The 22,840-nt window shown below is 43.4% G+C and overlaps 1 protein-coding gene and 1 long non-coding RNA gene across 6 annotated transcripts in view; one reads left to right on the top strand and one right to left on the bottom strand.

Moving 5' to 3' along the window:
* The first annotated feature begins 4,845 nt into the window (after positions 1-4,845).
* Positions 4,846-22,838, top strand: LOC108405616 (uncharacterized). Of its 2 annotated transcripts, XR_012124322.1 has the most exons (4): positions 4,846-4,932; positions 9,585-9,717; positions 19,218-19,527; positions 20,610-22,838. It is a non-coding gene; the product is annotated as an uncharacterized lncRNA (long non-coding RNA). The 2 variants fall into 2 exon arrangements; XR_001855234.3 differs by lacking the exons at positions 19,218-19,527; positions 20,610-22,838 and adding an exon at positions 13,601-14,506.
* Positions 14,608-22,840, bottom strand: part of ESR1 (estrogen receptor 1) — a 302,834-nt gene continuing 294,601 nt past the window's right edge. For all 4 annotated transcript variants that reach the window (XM_073219766.1, XM_073219765.1, XM_073219767.1 and 1 more), the window contains exon 9: positions 14,608-18,821. In XM_073219766.1, coding sequence (XP_073075867.1) covers positions 18,590-18,821 — 232 coding nt within the window. In that variant the 3' untranslated portion in view covers positions 14,608-18,589. The remainder of the gene's footprint in view (positions 18,822-22,840) is intronic.

Here is a 22,840-nt window from a genome sequence, read left to right as displayed (position 1 = left end):
TTTTGTCTGTGCTTTATTCCTTCCCCCTAAAGAAAAGACTCTAAATTTCCCTATTAAGCACTTATTCGTACACAACCTAAGTTACCCTTTTTGCAGAATGGATGAAGCTAAAACACCAGTAAACATTAAAGGAAAAAGGATGATTAGAGGTAGAACAAATGCTGTGAGAACTCTGGATAATTCTTTTCTCCCTCCTCCTTCCACAACAACCGTATCTCCTGAATTCTCGCTCCCACCAGCTTTCATGCTTTCTTTCCTATTCTCGCTGCCTAATTAGAAGAAAGTCCTGTGATCTCTTGACTCAGGCCCTTTCTCCACCCCACCCAAGGACACTCAGCAGCCATATGGATTTTCTCAAGGCACTCTCTTGTTAAGTCCTTTTCAAGCCTCCCATTGCTTTTCATTGTGTACCAGAAGAAATATAATTTTAGCCTATCATTCAAGTCCACATACAGTAGGATTTTATTCTGTGCCTCTGATCTTGCCACCTAATGGCCTTCATGGAATTGTTTGGTACTCGTGGCATTTTAATCACTTGATAATTGGAGAAGGAAAATGTATATAAAACCCAGGTTTCAGATTTCTCTTGCAAATGGAAAGCTGTGGTGCCTGGCTGCATATTGCTCCATGACAATAATTGCTGGAGCAACGCCGGCTTCAGACAGTTTCTGTGTTTGCACTTACGTCCTACCAACTTCTGTCATTGCCTGGTCCAGCCTAACTCCTACAGCAACTTATTTACAAACCATGCTCTAAATCAAGAATTTAAATGGAACGAGGTACTCAGAATCACCTGGAACTGCCCTCCATGGTTGCCACGAGGTTCATAGCCTGAGTGCATCTCAGTGAGGGCTCCTGAGCTTTTCAGGCTGTCCAGCTCCTGGGCTCACTGCCGACCTTCTACCCCAGCCTCTGGTGGGGGTGTCCTGGGAGCTCTCTGTTTAAACAAGGCCTGAGGTGATTTTAGTCCCGCCCCCTGTTGAAAAGCAAAGGCCTGTGCCTTCTCACCACCACCTGTTTGTTCTCACCACTCCTCCCCTTTCTCACGACACTCAGCTGGCAGGCCACCAACTCCTTGAAGGCCTTCCCGGTCACTGCTGGACGGCACTTACGACTTCCCTCTACTGAACTTCCTCATGTGGCATCGCTTTCATACATCTGCTTTCCACTGTCAGGTTACTCCTGTCTTATTTCCCCTGAAATGCCACTCAGGGAACAGATCTGAGCCAAGCTCTGTTCGCTTTTCAAGAACACAAACCTGTGCTTGTTTCCCATCTTCCTGCTCCTGGGAAGGCTGTAAGAGGCACAGGTGGCCCATACCTGAGGTAGGTCACCCTGCAGCCTCACTGCTCTGTCATCCCTGCTTCAAATGCCTGGAAGCTGTGGTCTGGCCTCTAGAGCAAGTCAGCCTTGGAAGAGACACATGTTGTCACTGTTTTGGAAATCTCCACACAGTAAGAGATTAGTCATGGGAAAGACCAGCACAAATTAACTTCAGAGCCATTTCTTCTCCACATTACAATTAACTGACTTACCAGGCATATCCCATCACTGAAGAATCAAATATTAAATATGGCTGAGAAAAAAAATCTGGTGTTAACAAAGACCGAATAGTCCTATTTGTGTCTTTCTAAAGACCCCTGTGAAACACCTAACAAGATGCATGACATGCATTTCTAATAAACTGGTTGAAGTCTTGAACAAAAGAACACTGGACCAGAACAGAAGCAGAGAGCCCGGTGAGTGTAAGCATTAAAGCCATGAGGTCATCCTTTCCCCAGATGATAGTGTCACCATGGGGCAAGGACCAGGCCAGCCACAGGTGAGTCTGGTACCTCTGCTTGGAGCCCTCACATGCCTCCTGAGGAAGGCTTATGGGACACGGGACAGTACCAGGACTGTCAGGAGTCCCTTGACAGGACTGTCAGGAGATAGGGAGTGACCCCATGAAGGTGGCGGGTGAGGAAGGGCCCAGCAGGGAGACCGTCCTCTGCCCAGGAAGGGCAGAATCAGTAACATTCCGGTACTAAGATTTGCAAAAGCAAAGAAGAAACATCAGAAAAGGTGAGGAAAGAGACAATCCATAAAGCTAAGATGTTGCAATGAAGAGTTAGAAACTCCAGCTAGTGACTTAATAAGAAATCCAGGTGGAGCAGAAGGTCGGCGACAGCTGTGCTGGTGGAGCAGGAATGCTCCTCCTGGTGAAAGGCTGCAGCTTCCCTTGTTTTTGTAAGAACTGAGGAGAGACCCCTTCAAACGGCCTGGAGGAGAAATTCAGCCAGCTGAGGACTGAGATTTCCTGTAAAAGGCAAGCTGGGGCAGACTGATTTATAGCCCATGGCCTGGGACCAATTGTTAAGAAATTAAAGCTACAAAATTTAATTGACAAGCCATGTAAGAGATCGTAAAGCAAAAAAAGGTGGAGCAAGTTGATTTATGGAAGCTGGTCATGGCCAGAAAAGCAGGGTCGCAAAGAGCTGGTCTGGATGGGCCAGGGAGCAGTCCCACCAGCTGGGTTTGGCCCCATTGCCATCGCCAAACATATCGATAGGGAATTGTGCAGCAACAAAATATTCTCAGAGTACACTGCACAGGTCCAGAATCAGCCGGGCAGAGTGGCATCCGCTCACTTCCCAAGTGTTCAGTGAATGCCCGCGATGGGGCAGGAACTGCTCCCGGCTGCCTGGAGTCAAGTCTCAGCTAGGACCTCATCACTCTCCTCTGCCCTTTAAAAGCAACCCCCCACTGGGCGGTTGATTTACAGAATAATCCGTATTTTCTTCCACCAGGTACGTCCTGAAATTTGGAATGAAGACAAATAAGGAGACTCAAAGGGAACCAAATAAAAACAATATTTAATCTAGGGGAGAGGAGGGAGATTAAGTTTATGGCATCTGCCTTCATTTCCTGACCACAAACTTCTTCGGCACCAGGTTTAGGTGCAAGGGGGACGGGGGATGTGCTCATGGAGAACATGAATGCTGGTCGGTAGAAATGGGGGCAGGGGGAGTGGTGGACAAGCATGGAGAAAGGCGATTTTCAGCTTAGTCATACGCAGCACCAGCCTTAGTCCGGGTGACGGGAGGAGGTTGTATCAGGAGTGGGCATTTCACTTTTAGATTTAATAATACATTATGAAAATTGTGGCTGAGTGTCACACCTAAAGGAACCCAGAGACTATGGGATTTAAAGAATGACTTGTATTCTGTATTCAGTTGCTGACTTCTCACTAACCTCTCCATCAGAGTTTTAAATACCCAGCAGGAATCCATTTGAGAATATTACAGAGGGGCCTAAGATTCGGGGAGAGCCTTCATTCAGATGAGTAAGTGAAAGAACTGGGGGACTGGGGGACACTTGCTGCTGCCTCTGCTAAACAGGGCAGCCCAGGGCTCCCCAAAAGGAGGAGGCCTGCCTGGTAGTCGGGCAGAAGGAGGGAACCAGAGGAATTCATTTGAACTCTGTGGTCAGGAAAGAGCATCTTGGAAGGCTAAGGAGTTGGAAAGCTTGAGGATGGCTAATAAAAAACAGGATGATACACTGCAACACACAGTGAACAGTGAGGAGTATTTAATCTGAGGAACAGAGGAAGCCAGTTGGGATTTGGATATAATCTTTTCAAAATATGAAGATCACGGTAAAATGAATCAGCCTTGGATTTTTTTTAACCTGTTACCTGGTAGAGCAGCGGGAACATCAATGAATTTGAAAACCCCAGTTATAACAGGAGAAGAGTCCTTGGTAAGCTGGGCCATAGATGAAAGTTGAGAAGAAATCCAGATCTCCGGGCTGAATGCTTCTATCAGGGCCTCACAGATGCGCCTGCTGGACCCAAGCTTAAATCCTGCCAGATCCATTCCTGAAACAGTTGCAGCGCTCGGAAAGTGAAGCTGCCAAGCAGCTGCCAGCATGAGGACAGTTCAAACCACCCAGCAAAGCTCACCTCCCACCACCCACACCACACCTCCCTGTGGGGTTCACAAGTTGGCCAGAAACTGTAGGGATGCATTATATGGTACATGAGGCAGTCGGTCCAGGCCAGTGGCGTTCCAAGTGTAGATCAGATCAGCAGCATGTGTGTCACCTGGAAACTTGTTAGGAATGCACCACTTTTGGCTCAAGGACTGGGTTCCCAGGCCACCTCCTGCCCCGAATTTCCCCAGCTTGGGATTTCACTCTCCCCGGCTGGCCACAGTGGCAAGTGGTGCAACCAATTTCCCCATCTCTCCCCACTGACTTCTAATATCAGCTTCGTTCAATGATATAAAAAAGTTTTCCATATAAATCTTGATTTATATTCTGAACTCTACCCTGTGCTATTGTTCTGTCTTTGCATTGCTGTTTTAATTGCTGCAGTGCATAGCATAACTGATTATAATAATAATAGATATATAAATATAAGGTAGACAACAAGTAAATATATATATATAATATAAATATGTACTGCAACTTAATACACTAGCAGAGTATATTAGGTTACTTTGTTACAACTTCTAATACATCTTAGGACCCCATTTCTTTCTCTTTTTAATATGTATCTATTTTAAAGGCTAATTGTTTAAAAAATTCAATGAGTTACAGACTTTCATTTTAAGGAGAAAAATTAAATAGTTTCATATCTATCTCTCAATCATCTCCCAATTTGATGTTACTTTTCTAGGCCTTTTGATTTTCTTACTCAAACAGCACACACTTACGTTTTTAAAAACTCGATTTATTTTGATTATTCTGTGGCTTGCATTTCCCACTTACTATTCCAACAGACATCTCAGTGCACATGTATTCATCCTCCCTGCATTGGACATCTCAGTATCTTCAACCGTTGTTTCCTTCCAGGTTTTTGCTCTCAAACATATATGCATGCGTATCTCTGTGGTGCTGCTTCTGTTTCCCTAAGTGCTTTGTTCAAGATGGAATAACTGCATCCAAAAGGTATGTACATTCTAAATTTTAACAAATTCTGCCTGCTTATTTTCTGAAAAGTTGTAATGATTTACAATCCTACCCACAGTGGAGAAAAGAACTGTTTTCCTTGGACCCTCCCTAAATCTAGAGCGGTGGTTTCCAAACGATGGGGCTTATTTCCAAGTTGTTAATGTCCAAATTCTGTCCATTAGAATCTCTCAGAGAACTTTAAAATATGTAGAACCTTAGGCCTCACCCCAAACCAATTAAATCATGCTCTCTGGGGATCAGTATTTGTTTGAAGCTCTCTGGGTGATTCCCATGTGCAGACAAGGTCCGAAGTACTGGAGAAGATTTTATCTGTTTTCTAAAATATTGCCCAATTGAGGGCAACATTAGCTAGCTGTTTCTTAAAATTCATATTTTTATCACCAGTTTATGTGATAATTGTTCCATTTGTATTACTTCTGTGTGAAGTCTGTTTTATTCTTTGTTTTTCTTATCTTTTTTCTTTTTTTTTTTACTTTCTTATACTCTCTCCAAAGAACTCTTTGTATATTAGAAAAATTGACCCTGTGTCTCATTTGTCTTGACTTTATATAGTTCCTCTAGTCATACAGAAAGTTTTACTTTTTTGAAGCATCAAATCCAACAGGTTCTTTTTCCTTTATAAGTTCTGGGTCATCTATATATTAAGAAGAGCTTTTCCACTCCAAGATTATGCCAATGTTTGCTTCTATTTTCTTCTAGTAGGTCTATAATCTATCTGGAATGATTTTTGTAGTTGACAGGAAGTAAGGAACTACTTTGTCATTTTCCAAGTAAATAGACAAGTTACTTGGTAAATTTCTAAGTAAATAGACAAGTTACTGTTGCAATACTTAGTCAGGAACAAGACAAGAATACCTCCTGTTATCACTAGCTTCTAGCAACCTAATGTCAGGCATCATGGGGCTTGTGTTTAGTATTTACTATATAGCACCTATTTTTAAAAAATGAAAATCTGTATTTATTTAATGGAAAAGATGTCTACTATATATTCTTAAAAAGAAAATACAGAAGAGTTTCTATAACAGGCCCCCATTTTTGTAGAAAGAAGACCAATATTACTTGTATAAGGCAAGGAGAAAGAGAGATGTACTTGAAATCCAAGGCTTAATATTGTGAATAGACTCATAACAGGGAGAAACAATTTTAAACACTTAAATTGTGACAAGGAGGATGATTTGTTTCTGCACTCCAAATTGCTGTAATAATCACGATAATTTTAAAAGATAAAGAAAAAGGCACTTCTTGTGTGAGGAGGTATTTGATTTGCTTTTTAATTTAAAGAAAAAAATTTTGGTATGCCCAAAACAAATGGTGACAGGTCAGTTATTAAAAGTAGTAGAATCCTAACGGCCGACTCGGGTCTAGGTGGCCATCCTGAATTTACTATTGATTCAAGGTCATGAGAACAACAGAGGTCATGCAAGCCCCCGATTTCAGATGAGAAGGCTCCCTGACAAGGGGACTTGGTGAATCCTGGGAGAAGAGCCTTCTTGGCAGAAAGGTCCTCCGAATGAGACTCATTTGTTCAAGAAAAACCTCAGCTTTCTAAACTACCACCCTCCCCCAGCAGTCAGTCACCTTGCCTCAGGTGCAATCAGCCCATTAGGGACAACCTGGTCACCGGAAATGATGGGGTGCTGGGACACTAACAGCCACTGGAAGTCCCAGGAAGCTTATCCCAGAGCCCTTCCTTCCTGGTAGAGGCGCCACAGATTCCCACGCTATACTTTTTTCTTTAATCTGCTCCTGCTCAACAACCTCCCTCAAGATTCTGCCCATTCAAGCTGGGTGGGGCTTAGATCCTCCATCCCACCCCTCCCCCATGAAGTCCGCTGATCAGACTGGTAACCTGATAGGGAAAGGAGCATCTATATGTGTATGAGGTCCTTTTTGTCCAGGTCCTATTAAAGAAGCTTTAACTAGGGCAGACACTTTGGAGCCAAAATACCTGGGCTCAACCCTCAGCTTGGCCACTTCCTAGCTGTGTAGCCTGACCAAGTTACTTAACCTTTCTGTTCCTTGGTTTTCTCCTCTGCAAAATGGGATAATAATAGTACTTAGTGTATGAGGTTCTTAGGAGGATTAAAGAAGTCAATATAAGTGCTGTACAGTGCAAGGCAAGTATGAGGGACAATTACTCTGAGCATTTTATTATTGTTCTACAATAATAAAGCAAAAACAGAAAATGTTTGCAGGCTGCATTAAGTAAGCACTTCCTCTGTGGCCCTTTACAGAAACAGTTTGCTAACCCTTGAGGTAGCATTGCCCAAGACAAGCCCGTTAGTGGCCAGGCTGGGCCAGGTGTGACCCCAGGGTCTTCCAGACTCCCTTTTCCTGACAACACCTCTCCCTGGGGCAGCTTAGCACGTGCTCAACCCTCCCACAGCGCAGTGTGGCCACCACAGAGGCTCTTCCCTGAAAACACTCCTGTGACATCCATTAAGAGCTTCTTCTTTCTTTCCCCAAGCTTTTTTGCTGGGTTGTGTTGGGGGCAGATTGGGGGCAGGTTTTAATATTCACCTGCCAAATGGAAATGGCATCCCCTCTCAGAATAGGCACAAATCCTTTGGCCTCTCAGAGACCGCATTGTCCTTGTCCTGGTGGGGGCCCCTGCCAGGTCAGGGGTCCTCGCTGTTCCCTCAGCCACAGGGCTGGGTCAGGAAGGCCTGATTCTGGCCCCTCTGCAGAGCCCTCTTCTCAGGGCGGGGTGCTCCCCATTGGCAAAGAGCATGCATGTGGGGTCTCGGAGAGCTCAGCGGGAAAGGGAAGTTTGGCACCGGGATGGTAACATAGTTTAGCAGGTGATGAGCCTTATAATTGTTCAGGGTTTGGGGTCCTTTCGGCTCAGTGAGGTCCTGGGGCCATTTCTCTGGGGGCTCCATTAGCAGTTTCTTCTCTCGGTGGCCTTTTGGGAAACGCTGCTGAGAGCTTGAGTGTCCCGTGTCGCAGAGGGGCAGGGGCTGGCGGAGAGGAGGACTCACTTGTCAGGACACTTTCCTGGAAAGGGGACACAGGCAATTTGAGAGGGTATCTCTTTTATCTTTCTGCCTCTATGCAGCCGTGGAAAATAGATTTTAAATATCTCCATATTGCTTTAAGCTCTCTGATGTAGTTTTCCATTGTATTTTTCTTAAAAGTGGGTCAAAAGCTAACAGTTTTTCCCATGGGAAGAAGCCTGGAGGCCTCTTAGGTTCCTTTTGGGGTCCCAGCTTTCCTGCTTCCCGGACCTAGGTTCTCGTGATTCTGGGCTACAAGCAGTTGCTGCCAACATTGCCAAGTAATTAAAATACTTATTCATTTCATTATAAATTCAAAAATGACTGAATAGGTTATTTGCCCTCATTTTAATCCATTATCAGTGGCCATCCAGCAGCTGCCGTTTGGCACCTTCAGCCCTTCCCTTCGTTTTGAAGACAATGCTTCCCATGCTGTGGTTCAGTCCATGAAACCTGTGTGAACCTGCGGTCCTCAAGGCACTGGGGGACGTGCACAGCAGCGCCCAGAGGCACTGCCAGGATCGCCTCCTGCTGACTGCCCCCTCCCCTCCAGACCCTCCAGCCTGTGGTCTGGGGCCCTAGGTATCGACATACGCTCTTTCTGGTTGTAAATGTGGAAATACCCAGGAGTCTTTGTAGCTTAAACTCCATTGAGCCTGGAGTGAACACGAGAATCCAATCAGCCCGCAAAAATGTTTGCCAGCTCACAAACCTTTCATTGGCCTTTCCCACAATTATTGATTTCTCAATGAAAAGGCATTTGATGACAGGTTGAGTGCTATAAAAAGGCCCGGCAGTGCCCTGAGCCTGGAAAGGCACCCAGAGTGCTATCTCTATGGCAGCCTTCTGGGTGACTGGCTCTTGCAAGAGGGTCCAGAGTTGACCACCTCAGAGTCCCTTCCTCTGCTCCTGGTTGACCTAGCCACTGAGGCTTCCCCACCCAGTTTCAAATCATTTTTGAAAACATTTGCCCAAATGCTTCCTTGCTTCAATTTTTTTTTTTTACACTTTCATCTGCTTAGCATGAAAACTACTACTAGTTTGTCAGTTACACAGATACCATGTGCCTTGGCTGTAGGCCATTGTGCAGTTCCTGGGTCCTGAGTAGGAGCTAGAATTGTGGCAAGGGGAGGCCAGGAGCCTGGCCCAGGTACCGTTCCCTGCAAAACAGGCTTTTCTGAGAGGAAGAGTGCCACTGCCTCAGACTTCAAGGTCTCAAGTCTCAGCTAGAAATGGAGCCCTTCCTAGTGCCGAGCTACAAAGGAAAATCACTCCTCGGCCCACTGGCTGCTCCTGTCAAAAACTAGGGGCAGGAAGGGGTCCTGGTATGACCTCAGAAGCCAGGAATACTGGCCCAAGTGGCAGGGATGATGGCACAAACACAGCTTTCCCACTGGAGGGCCACCCCCTGGTAAGAGAGGGAGACACATTTCTCCAGAATTCTAGGGGCATAGCTTTAAGCACTCTGCCCTTAGCGCCATATTTCTTTGAAGAGGCACATTTTGCCTTCAAAAGTCATGTGAATATTTCTTCCTACTCATTAAATGTGAAAGTTCATTCATATACAAAATGAATACTTTCTCTGGTCTTGAGCAAAATTTTGTCTATACTTGGTGACTTTAACCCCCCCAGAAGCTCGAACCTGCTTAAGAAGTGCCAATCACCTTTACAGTTGGCAGAACTGATCTGATGTCTGCCCGTCACGAGATTTCTGAGACTGGGAACCTTCTTAACTGTGTGAATCCTCAATCTCATCATATGTAAGGTAAGATTAATAATATCTCCACGCTTATACTATAGGATTATCTACAAAATTTTGTAGATAGTAAGGCATAGTAAGGCACCCAAATAAATGGTACTTTTGTGTGAATGAATATGCATGTGTTGTGACTCAGGTCTGAAGGGAAAACCAAAGATCATTCCATCTACTGAGAGAACCTCTTAAACATTTTGGCTTAGAGGCTATCCAGTTCTCCCATACCTTCAAAAGGTATCCTATATTATAGCAGATCCATTAGAAAAGGTAGTTGCATTAGAAAGCATGTCTACTTTGAATGAACCTCTCTCCCCTGGCCTTAGCTCTACTCTTTTGGTGGAAGTTACAAATATTGCAATTTAACCAACCACTGAATGTGAACTTACAACTAGCTTTTTAATGCACATAGTTCAAAGAACAAAAGTTATGAAAATTTGATGCCCAAGGCTTACATTCTGCATTTTGGAGAAGCAAATCTAAAAATGGCAATTCTGAATTTAAATATCCCTAAAGGCTTAAGAATATATCATATTGGAGAATGTGATCTGGAGCCAGTGAATCAGGATGAAGTGACCCCTGCAGGTATTCCAGCACTGACACTCCAGTGGACAGATTTAACAGTCCCACAGATTGCTAAATATTCTCCCAAAAGCTTGCTGAGCACTGGAAATAATACATGGCCTACTCAGAAAACTCTGTTTTTTGGTATTCGGGGAAAGATAATAAGGGACGGACAGGATGTAGGGAGAAGAGTACTGCCAGCTACAACTGAGCAAGATCGGTAAATTCTGACTCCAAAAAACTATAAACCTGAACAAAATTGACAAAAAAAAAAAAAAAAGTCTCCACACTCCACAAAGTGACCAAACGCACACAACAATATGCTTGCAAACCTGCTGAACTTTGGACAAGGATAGTGCAAATCTGTGGCATTCCTGCCTGGGGCTGCTCCCCACGCATGCCCCCGCCCCCAAGTTTGCTCAGCACCAGAGCAGGACAGGTGCTCAGGGCCGACAGCTTTGCTGCTGGGTCACAGTCTCAGGTGCCTTACTTGATTTGGTGGATGGGCACGGAAAGCAAAGCTCTGCCAGCCTGAGGTTGTGGTCATGTCCGTAGCAAGAGTGTTCCTGGCTGAGGCAGTGTATGTGAGTGGCAGGGACCAGAAAGTGCCCAGGCTACCTACCCCCATACTCCTCTCTGACCTTGCAGGCAAAATGCTGGGTCAGACCTGAAAACAGCCTGAAAAATCAAATGTTCTAACCTAAGACAGGCACAGTCGCAGGGGGGCCATCAGGTGAGAATTTGGGGATCAACAGAGGTGAGGCTCAGAACCTCACCCCCCCTGCTTTGAGAGAAATCTTCTGCATCCGTGGATGTCTTGCTGCCCTTGTCTAGCCTGGATTAATACTTAGTCCATAGGCACACACCTGATCATCTGATCATCTACATTTGCCCTCTTACAGCACTAAACTATGTTTTCTACCTTTATCTTCCATCTACCTACCACTTCAGCATTTTATTAAAAATAAAAATAATAATAATAATAAAGGGAGAAATGTGGGATCAACAATAAATCAAGTACAAAAATCAAACGAATATTCATATTTGACCTGATTGTTTATAGGTCATAATGCGTGATCAAAACCGAAAGTTTCTGTGATGAATGCCCTTGTACTGTTCACCATGTAAGAATTTATTCACTATGTAAGAATTCGTTCACCATGTAAGAACTTGTTCGTTATGCTTCAGAAGATTGGAGACTGACGAGAATTAGACTTGAGATGGATTAATGATTGTACATTGAGCATTGACCCCCCTATACTGAATTTTATTGTTGTTAAAAACCATTTGATCAATAAATATGAGAGATGCCCTCTCAAAAAAAAAAAATCAAATGTTCTCCTCTGTCCACACACAGATGCATCAGGCAAAGATAGAAGCCTTACTGGCTCCAGGTGTGGGGCAATCTTGGTCCAGTCACTGGATAACCATGAAGCTATGCAGACGTTGGGGCAGCTCCAGGGGAGGCATGCTTAAAAGCCAAAACAAGAAAAGAATTTAAGAACCTAGTAGAACCATCAGAGGCTAAACACTGTAGGAGATAACACACTTCACATTGAACCCAAATGAGTTACTAACAAGGACACAAACAACAACAGAAAACCACCTTGGGTGGGGGTGGGACTGAAATCCAGGGCTGCTACAGGATATTCTCTAAAACATTCAGTTTTCATGAGAAATTATGAGCTAGGCAAAGAAACAGGAAAATGTGATCTATACTCAGGAATAAAAGATGTCAAAAGAGACCATTTGTATGTCTCCCCAGATGTTGGATTTAGCCAATAAAGGATTCAAACAGCTACTATAAATGTGTTAGGATATCTAACAGAAACCAAATTTAAAGAATTGAAGTATGACAACAGCAAATCAACAAATAGGGGTTCTCAATAAGAGATAGGAGTTATGAGAAAAAAGCAAACTCAATTTTTATGCTGGAGCTGAAATGGACTAACTAAACGGAAAAATTCCCCAGAAGAATTTGACCTCAGATTCAAGATGGCAGATGGGGAAAAAAAAGTTCTCTTGAAGATAGGGGAATAGACATTACCTAATTTGAAGAACAGAGAGGAAAAGAGGATGAAAGAAAAATGAAGAGAGCCTCAGAAACTTGTGGGACAACATCAAATGTACCAACATGTACATAATGACTGTCACAGAGGAAAAAGGAGTCACAGAGAAAAAAGACTTGAAGAAATAATGGCTGAAAATGTCCCATACCTGATAAAACACATCAATCTACACATCCAAGAAGCTCAGCGAATCCTAAGTAAGATATATACAAAAAGATCTACCCCTAAAGGTCTATGTCATAGTCATGTTCAACTAAAACAAAGAGAAAATCTTGAAAATAACAAGGAAAAGCTGAATATCCAAAAGATTGAAGCAGTGGAGGCCAAAAAGTGGCGGGATGACATAGTCAACATGCTGAAAGGGAAATAAAACTGCAAACAAGAATTCCACATACAGAAAACTCACACTAAAATTCACTCTTCAAAAAGGAAGGTGAAAGACATTACCAGGTAAACAAAGAGAGAAGGCATTGCTCATGGACTTGCCCTACAAGAAACCCCATAGGAATTCCTTCAGGTGAAAAGAATATGACTCCAGACAGTAACAAATCTACAGGGAGCAGTGAAGAATGCTGAAAATAGTAAATATGTAGATTAATATTGAAAAGGTTAATTAAAAAATGTATAAGTGTATTTTTTCTCATTTCTTAATGTCTCTAAAACATACAAAGTTGTATAAGCCAATAAGTGTAACATTTTATTGTTGGGTTTAGAATATATGTATATATTTTTTATGTATATATGTATTTTTAAAAAGCATAGATAATAATAATACAAGGAAAGAGGAGAGAACGAAGCCATACTGGAGTGACGACGTTTTTATTTGATCATATTTAAGTTAGTATTAATGTGACATAGACTTGATAGGTTAACATGCATGTTGTAAGAGCAACCACTAAGAAAATAATTTTAAAATAGCATAAAAAAATGAAGATGGAAATTAAAATGGCACCCTAAGATAGTTATTTAACCAAAAAAAAATAAAAGGAGGGGCCCATACCAAGGAACAGAGGAATGACAGGAGACATGTACAAAACAATAACAAAATGCAAAATGGTGAATGTAAATCAAACCTGTTGATGATTCCATTAAATGTAAACATATATGCTCACAGAAGGTAGTAACAATTACCATAATGATAGCTAATATGCATCAAGAGCTTACTGTGTGCAGGTCATTTACCAGGACATTGGGATATTTTTTCTCTTTTAATCCTCAAAATAGCCCAATGGGGTGGGTTTTATTTCCATTTTGGACATAAGGAAGCCAAGGAAAACTGGAATTGAAGAACTTGCCAAGGGACAACAGAACAAGAAAAGTATGGGGCCTCTTGGAAGCAAAATGACTCCAATGGCGTGAAAACCCTCAGTTCAGTGCAAACATGTGGTTGGAGACGACTTGGAAAGGGAGAAGCAGTGTAGCCACCGCCCTTCAATGCTTTCCATGGATTAACCCACCTGGTCGTCACAGCAAGCTTTCCAGGCAAGTGGTACTATTATCTAACTTCACAGATGAAGAAACTGAGGCACAGGGAAATGAGCTTGCCAAGGTCACACAGTGAGAGGATGAGGATTCAAACTGAGTCATCTAGCTGCAGAGCCCGTGTGCATATTATATTGCCTCTCACCAAGTCCAGATATCCCTCCACCCCAGTTCATTAGTTAAATCACAGAAAAAATGGGGAGGAAAGGGAATGTTCGGGTAGCTCAAAAAATGATGGAAACCTGGGGTGCAGTGGGATGGGGTGAACCAGTCCTTCCTGCTTTACCTTCTTGATGCGGGAGAGACTTACGAACAAATTACATAAGTTTTAGATCATTCATTCATTTATCCATTTACTCATTCATTCCTAAATAACTACTCTCAAGCTTTCTTCTTGCTCACTGGGAAGGGGGCGTAGGCATTACAAAAAAACTATTATTTTAATGAGCACTTCATATAATCCTCACAACCACTGTGTAATCAGGTGTTACTATTACCATTTTGTTGAAGAAGCTGAGGCTCTGCAAAATCCATTCCCGATGATCATAAAACTTGTATGTGGTGCAGCCAAGAAGTGAGGCCAGAACTGGAGCCAGGAACTGACTCCAATGTCCACATACTTACCCTTTCCCCAGGGAAAGGGGGAGGCAATAAGAGGGGGAGGGAGCTTGGGGTCAGACTGATCTTCAGGATTGCCTGTTCTCTACACATACATTTCATCACCTTGATCTTAGGCAGCCACTGGCGAACCATCAGCAAGAAGAGAACTTAACAGAAAACAAACCCATTGTCTTTCATTTATTTTTTTATTTGAACATCAAATAGGTTGAGAAAATTGTTTACAGGTGCTTGAGCATCCCACTGGACTCTTTACTTTTTAGAGGTGCAAAAGAGGTTTACAAATGTGTTTCATTAAAGCAAAGCAGAGTCACATCAGTAACAGTAGGCATAAGCAAAAGGGCATATTAATCCAAACACACTTTGGCACGTGAGCCTTTTCCCGTAACACAAGAGCTTCACACTGGAGAATATGTAGTGCACAAAAAGCATTGTTTATCAACTGTGAATATAAACTGTCATAATGTCATTTATTAATTCAAGTCTCCATGACCAATGACCTCTTTGTGAATTCAAAGGGGTCCGTGTCTCAGGCACCTGCTCACGGGGCTGTGTGCTATTTGCAAGGTGCACAGCTCTGTACAAAACACACTGAAGATGGGTGTGGAACATGGCAGCATTGACACAGTTAAAAAGTTCAGGCACATTTGGATGCAAAAAAAAAATACTAGAAATTTTTTTCTTCAATCTCTGAAAGACAGTGCAAAATTGAAGTGCTGTAATAGAGGCAGCAGTTGCTTAGAAAACAATTTTAAATTACTTAGAAAGAGGCCACACTTGCTTTAATCCAAATGGAAAGGAAATGCAGTTAGAAAACAGAGGTATCACACTAATGAAAAGATGTATATTTAGGACCACAGTTAAATTCATTTGCTCTCATTGAAGTAAGTTTTCAGGGGTTCACCTAGTAAGAGTGCAGTGTAATCTGGGTCATCCTACCAAGACCTGCACCAAGAGAATAATGGTTGCTCACAAACTGCTGTGTGACTCTATCTGCCTTTCAAATAACTAGTTTGCTGCAGCAGATTTGCCTGTGAAGATTAGACGTTGCTATGGTCCTACTGCTCAATCCCAGTATCCACAATCCATCCGAGAGATGGGAATTATGAATAGCAAGGTGTTTGGAATTTAGGGTACTCTAAATCAATGGCCGTTTCAGTGTAACAGGTTTTAATGCAAGAACACTTTAATGTGATCTCAATTAAGTCCCTTATTTGTTCAGCTCCCCAAAAGGCATGGGATATGGCATGATTAAACAGACTTGCAGTTAATAGGGAGCTCTAATAAATGACTGCACTTCCTTAAGGACTGGATTCTTGCACCCTACATAGTGTCTTCTCTTTGGATGAACTAGCCTTTCTGAATGTTGTATGACAGAATTACAGTCATTACTGCAATCCTGGAGCTAGGCAATGGCTAAAAGGAACACAGACTACTAACTATTCCCTGGACTGTACTGCCAATGGCATTTGTTCTTCCCTAGAACTCAAGCTGCCATCATAGCAATGGCTGTCAGAGAACGCTAGTTATTTGTGGCTTGCAGGGTGTCAGTAGCATACTCCAAGTGCAAGTATTGAACTGTCTCAAAATACTTCCATGACTCTCATTTCTGTATTCCCCACTCTACAAATTTCTGAACCACTTCCCCACCCTACCTTAAAGCCCCAGGTTGATCATGTTTTTCAAACTGTAAATTGCCTCAGAGTGGGAGTGGGGTTGGGGCACAGGGAATACAGCATGTTTCTACACCCAACAGCCATGTAAGCCGCAAAGTGTTAGCTGTCCATTAGTGGCACTTAAAACAAGAAAAACAAAGAGATTTCTAAAATTCTTTGAGACCCCTGGGCTACCATTCCAACCATCTGGTACTCCCTGCCCATTTCAAATGTAGTAGTTTCTTAACATGAATATGAATACATTAGATGAATAATGTAAAACCCTCCACTGTATTATTGTTTGGATTTAGCTGGTATTACATCATCTATAGTCCTAGAATTTTTTTTGTTTGTTTTTATTTTTATAAAAGAAAATCTAAGTATAAACATTAAAAAGAACCCACTGACCCATTAGGTACTGTCCAAAAATATTACTACTGATATTTTGGTAAAGCAAAATTAGCTGCCCTGAATTATTTTCCTTTTCAGGCATAATCTCTGCTACATAAGATTGTCTATCATTCAGTATCCAACAATAGGCATCTGGATTAGTGCTATTTTGTCTACTGTGGATATAAAAGTTGATATGAAATGTGATCTTCATTTAAATGAATAATCACCAGGCTTTAGGCATCATTGACTGCATACGTGACAAGGTAGCTATACAAAAAAACTAAGTATTTGTTGTTGGTTTTGTGTGTTAACCCAGTAAAATTAAATCCAGAACGGAATTACATTCAATTGTCTGATAAACAAGCATTGCAATTTCAAAAAATATATATTATACTTTATAAGGTGATTCTTAAACAAAAACAAAAACAAAATTATGTTCTAAACACATTCTTAACAGCAGATACATAAAACTGCCCCCAAATTTAGATGCACATACATGAAGAGTTTTGTTTCGTTTTTGGCCCTCCCAGGTTCCCAGTCCTTCGGTGACCCCTTCTTACTGGGTATCAGTGATGAAGGAAATCTGCTTTTTGAAATATTCCAAGAGAAGCCCTAGAAACTTAGCTGGGTTGTTGGCTAACACACCTCCTCTCAGTGGGATTCAGATGACTGACAGATACTGAGGTCACCAGAAGAAACCAACCAAACTCCTTTTAGCTGAAAAGAGGAAATAACCCATCATTGCTTTAGAGGTGGAAGGCCCGGCCCTCCCGGGAAGGCTGCCCTGTGCCTGGAGTGAGCCTGTCTTGTTTAGCCTAGAGGTCAAATGATCCCCGTGACCCAATTCTCATGTTGCTCTCCTGGCTTGAGAAGTTCCATGAAATGAGGTCTGGGGGAATTTTTTTTGCCTCAAAGCCAAGCCCTGACTTTTGGATAAGCTCTGAACCACAGGCGTGAGTAGTCTGACCAAGGCTCTAGGCAACCTGAGCAGGGAGCCTCCTCTTTGCTGGACCCTGACCTTGCAGTTTTATCGAGTTTCTGACCTGCTTCCCTCCTTGTTCTCTGGTACCAGTGCTAATCATACACATATATGACTTAAGACCAGTGCCCAAAGGCTAACAGTGTCACCAGTTGCCCACGCATTGAAACCGCCCTTAGTCGCAGGCTGGACACTACACGTGACTTAGGCCACCTTCCGTGCTGGTTGCAAACCAGGAAGAGCCATGTAAGCGCCCTCTGCTGGTAAGCGTGAGACGACACCAGAATAGGTCCTGAAGTCGATTTACTGCAAGTCCTTGTGGGAAAGAGCTTTCTTTTATAAAATGAAACAAAAACAAATAGCAAGAATTTAACTCTCACAGGGAAACTGGTAGATGTGGAGGTGACTTAACTGGGATCAACCTGCAGTTTTATATCGGTCCCTGGGAACCAAGAATTAGCTCCCAAAGGCCAGAGGGAGAACATTCTGCAAATCTGAAGGTGCAGCTATATTAAGCTGACAGGTTTATTTGACAATTGGAGGACCCTCCTTCCCTGTGTGCATCTTATATTCCCCTTGGGAAAATGAAGAGACAATCACCGAATATGCTGGGGCAGCCATGCATCAGTGCAAAAGCTTTAAGGTATTACTTTAATAAAATGACATACTACTATAGGAATACAAGAGGAAGCTATAATGGGCCCTTGACCTACCTTTCTCCAAGTCAGCAATTAAAGCAGCCACTTTCAATTCTTCCCTGTGGATTATTCTTAGATTCTCTAAAAAGTGCTTCACAGAGGTGAAATGTCCACTCTCCAGGCCTGGGTCTCAACAAGTAGCTTTAAATGCCCATCTGAGCCCCAGGTTATTGACTGAGTTCAATCATGAAAAGCTAGTGATACAGAGCTCTTACAGAGAATTTAGCCCTGGAATCCCTTTGGCTGTTCCCAAAAGAAAGCGTGCCACTAAGAACTGAGCAAGCAAACAAACGGCCACTCATAGCAGAAAGCCATAGTGGTGGATGCATGCTGGAGTGTGTGCGGGAGCAGAATTCTGCAACAGTGAAGCATGACGTGGGTAAAATGTGCAGAGATTCTCAGAACCTCGGGGGAAGCAGGGAGCTCTCAGATTGTGGTGGGGAAACCCTCTGCCTCTTCAGTGATATAATATGTTTGCAAAGAATGTGAAGCCGAGCCTGTGGTAGCCAGCTGGCTCTGGGGCATCTCCTCCATGGGGGCACCCCCCCGGCTGGCTGGGGTGTGCAGGCGGTGGGCATCCAGCATCTCCAGCAGCAGGTCATAGAGGGGCACCACATTCTTGCACTTCATGTTGTACAGATGCTCCATGCCTTTGTTACTGTGGGTGGGAAGACAGACAGGACCGCTTTAGACCATCGCAAGCCTCAGAACTGCTGAAACACCCAGAAAGGGGAAGTAAAAAATAACTATGGAGACACTTGTATGCTAGTTTCTCTTCCTGTTGTCATTTTAGCATTTGCTCTGCAGGTGACTTTCTTCCACTGACCCCAGGGAGGCCCTATTCCCCTCTATCACCATTCCATCTAAAAAGAGAGCAGGGGAAATCAAGAGACAGTGCCCGAATATGCTGGGGCAGCCATCAGGAGGAAGTGCTATCCCGCCAAGTAGGAGGAAGTTTCTTAAATGTGTACAATGGTTCAGGATGATCACTTGCTTAAAACTGTCCAGCTGATTCCCCGTGAACTCATAATAAAACTTAAATTTCTTTCCACAGTCTCGACAAGGTCCAATGGCTGCGGCCTCCACCTGCTGCTCAGAGCTCCTCCTGCCTCTGCTCTCACTCAGTCTTTAGCCACACTGTTTTTGTGCTGTCCCTTGACGAAACTGAGCTTCTACTTAAGGACTCAGGGCACATGTACTTGCGGTTACCTCTACCTGATGCACTTCCCCCCAGTTTTCAAATGCCACCTCCTCTGAAGGATCTTTTGCTACGACACAGTGACAGTGACCTCAAGCTCCTGCAGCTTCATTCAGCATGACTCCGTTTTCCTCCCAGCTCTTGTGACAACCTGAAATCCTTCTGTGTATGTAGGTTTATTATTCACGTGCATGCATGCACATACTGACACACTTGGTATGAGGTCCCTTACCTGCAGGTCTACAGCAGTGCCAAGAACATGGTAAATGCTCAGAAAATATGGGATAAATGGATAAAGATAAATGTAGACAAATGGCATTTCTCCTCTTACCACTCTTCTTCCCTGTCCTCTACCAGCCACACCCACCAGACCACCAAGGGAAAAAAAAAAATAGAACTATTATTTAGCTTGGACTTTTTTAAAAAAGCATTATGTATTATGAGTAGACTGGACCAAGAGAATGTTCTGGAAAATATTTGCATCTTTAGTAGGGGAAAAGTCAGCACAAGTTGGAGATACTGTGAAAGCACAGCATCAGAGCTATTCAGGAATTACAACACAAGGACCTAATTTACATTTTTAAGGGCTGTTTTGGTTTTTTTAATTGAAAATACTGTTAAAGTTAAATGTCCCCTAGATCTGACACTGTCTGGCTGGTGCAACCTAATGAATCACATTTATAGTCAGATGAAATCTGTGTTAAATACTCTGAGTAACAACATATGGCTGGGGTCAAGCTTAATAACACAGAGTTCTGGGAGTTAGACTGGTTGTAATGAGGCACCAAAATATTGTTTGTGTGTGTGTGTGTGTGTGTGTGTGTGTGTATGTATGAGAAAGAGAGAAAGAAAATGCTCAAAGCTTTCAATAGAATAGCAACTTCTCTCCAGCTTTTCATACAATTCAACCAGAAATTCTAGACAGCTCCTTTCTGCTGCTGCCTTCAACCATATGTTGCCAGCAAAACTAGCAAGACCTATAAATTTGGTGCAAATATATTTGATATTAACTAATTAGCCTTGCTAATGTTGACAAGCAGTTACTAGATTTGAGAATTCAGCAATTCCTACTAACAAACAAAAACCTTATCCTTATCTGCAATACAGGGTTTTTACAACATCTTTGAAATTCCTAGCGCAGAGTAAAAGCTAATACATTTCTTTGAGGGAAAGTTACTCTTTTAGGTAGGAAATACGGTAAAGGATTGTGTGATTCTGATATATTCCCCACTTCCCTCTTTATAACAGGCATCCAAAGAAAGAGCTGGGAAAGGACTGGAAATGTGTGCTCTGAATGCAGTCACCTCTCTTCCTAGCCAATGTGAGTCCATCATCTGTGACACCAGGATTCTTGGGAATCCCAGAGAATAGAAGCTACAATCACTTCCTCCCAAACTTTGCCAAGTGGGAGCTCTCATGTGGGAATTTCAAATTCACAGAATAGGAAGAATACTTAATAATTTGTTCATTCATTTACTCATTCATTCATTCATTCACTCAGTAATAAGGTGAGTGTATAAGAACATAATATGGCTTCATATATGGCACTGTGCAGTGATACAACGAAAGACAAGTACCTTTTCTCAAGCAGCTAACAATTTGCAAGGTTGTCTCCAGAAAGGGTAGTACCTAGGGTGTTGATAATACAAACTTCTTGCCATTTGACATATCTCAAGGTTTGAAAGCCCTTTAAAAATTAATCCAACCCTTTTTCAACATTTTCGCCCTTCCCCCACAGCCACTAGGAAAAGGAAATCTTTTTCACTCCCAGGGTCCTCATGTAAGCCCAAGGTCATATGGACTTAGTCATGCTGGGCACCTGTCCCCATAGATTAATCACTGCACCTTATTTTTGTGCCTTTCTGGACTAGAAAATCCACCACTTTCTTCATCTCCTCCCTGCCTGCTGAGCTCTGTTCACAGCAATAGTATCGCTAAGCATCTGGCCCCTATATCACATGGCTGTTTGGAATGGAAATGAGGGCACTTTCACCTTTTGGCACAGAAAGGCCCTGTCTCCTCTGCTAATATCCTTCCTTAGCTCCTATAGAAAGTAGTTACTATGTGCCAAGCCCTCTGTTAGGTGGCACTGGGTACGCAGAGTACCAAAAATGGATTGTGAGAACTGCCTACAGAGTTTATAGTCTAATGGGGTAGAAAGAGAATAAAATGGGCAACAACAATTGGGAAGAACAGGGTGTAAGTTCCAACTGGTGTTAAGGGTTAGGAAATGCTTCCTGAAAGGAATGCTGTCTAACAGATGAAGGATTAGCTTCCTGTTTATAAACAAACATTCACCACCCCCCAGCCCCCCAACCCCACCCCTGCCACAGCCCATGATCTTGACTTTGGGATTCATTGTGTGACTTGCTGGGCCAATGGAGTGTTGGTAGCTGTGACTTAACTAATACATGAAAATGCACCTGCACAGATAGCTTGCTTTCCTGTGCCTCTGCCACTCTAAGAGAAGAAGATGTCCCACCTAACCTGTGGGGGGTACAAGGAGGGTAAAAGATGCGTGGAGCAATCACCTGGCCAACCTGCAGGCCTGCAGCTCAGAGCAGAGCCTCCCAGCTGTGCCTGGCCTCCATCGGCTGACCCACAGATGTGTGGGTGAGCTCAGCAGAGATTAACAGCTGCCTAGGCAGCCTGCAGACTGAAGCAGGCCTCCCCCGTGACTCATACAACTGTTGTTTATGGCTGCAGTTCAGACTGTGGATGTCCTAGAAAGTTAAGTAGGGACTAGAGCATAAAAAGTAATATAAGTTAAATAAAGGGACCTATACTTTTATCTGAAAGCAAACAGGAAGCCATTTGAAGGTTTTAAGTAAAGAAACAATTTGGTATTAGATCACCCTGGCTCTACTGTGAAGAAAGGATTCGAGCAGAAAGGATCAAGACTGAAGTCCGGGGGACACGCGAGGTGTGCAGAAATCCAGAAGGAGATGAGGGTGGCTTGGACCCTGGTACTGGGGGTGGAGGGGGCAAAGGATCTGAGAGAGATGGAGGTGTCAGTGCTGACTCTCCATGAGGTGCCTGGATTGAGAGGCTCTCATTCTGGATTTCCAAGTGTGAGCGGGCCGAGTGTGATGCAGGAACCATATGGATACACCTGGTGCTTTCAGAGGATGGGTGCAATCGTACACTTCTCTAGAGTGGGTGGGACAAAGTGAATGGCCGAACATTGCCCCAAACCTGCCCACTGCATGCTCTTCCTGCTGCAAGACCTCGGCCATGCTCCAAACTGGTTGTGAGTATCACTTTCTCTATGACGCCTCTCTGTCCCTTGCCCCATGCTGCATGCCCCAGACAGGTTTCATGGCCCCGACTCTGTACCCATAATGCCCTTCTCCTTACAACACGCCAGGAACTGTTCCCAGCATGCCACCTGTGTCCTGGCATCAGGCCTCCCGGGGCCAGCTGCACCATACGCCTGGAGGCTTGCTCTCCTTACGTCTCGCCTGCGGGAGCCTGGGGAC

Source organism: Manis javanica, chromosome 13, assembly GCF_040802235.1.
Source record: "Manis javanica isolate MJ-LG chromosome 13, MJ_LKY, whole genome shotgun sequence".
Classification (NCBI taxonomy): Eukaryota; Metazoa; Chordata; class Mammalia; order Pholidota; family Manidae; genus Manis; species Manis javanica.
This window is presented reverse-complemented; position numbering and strand designations above follow the sequence as displayed.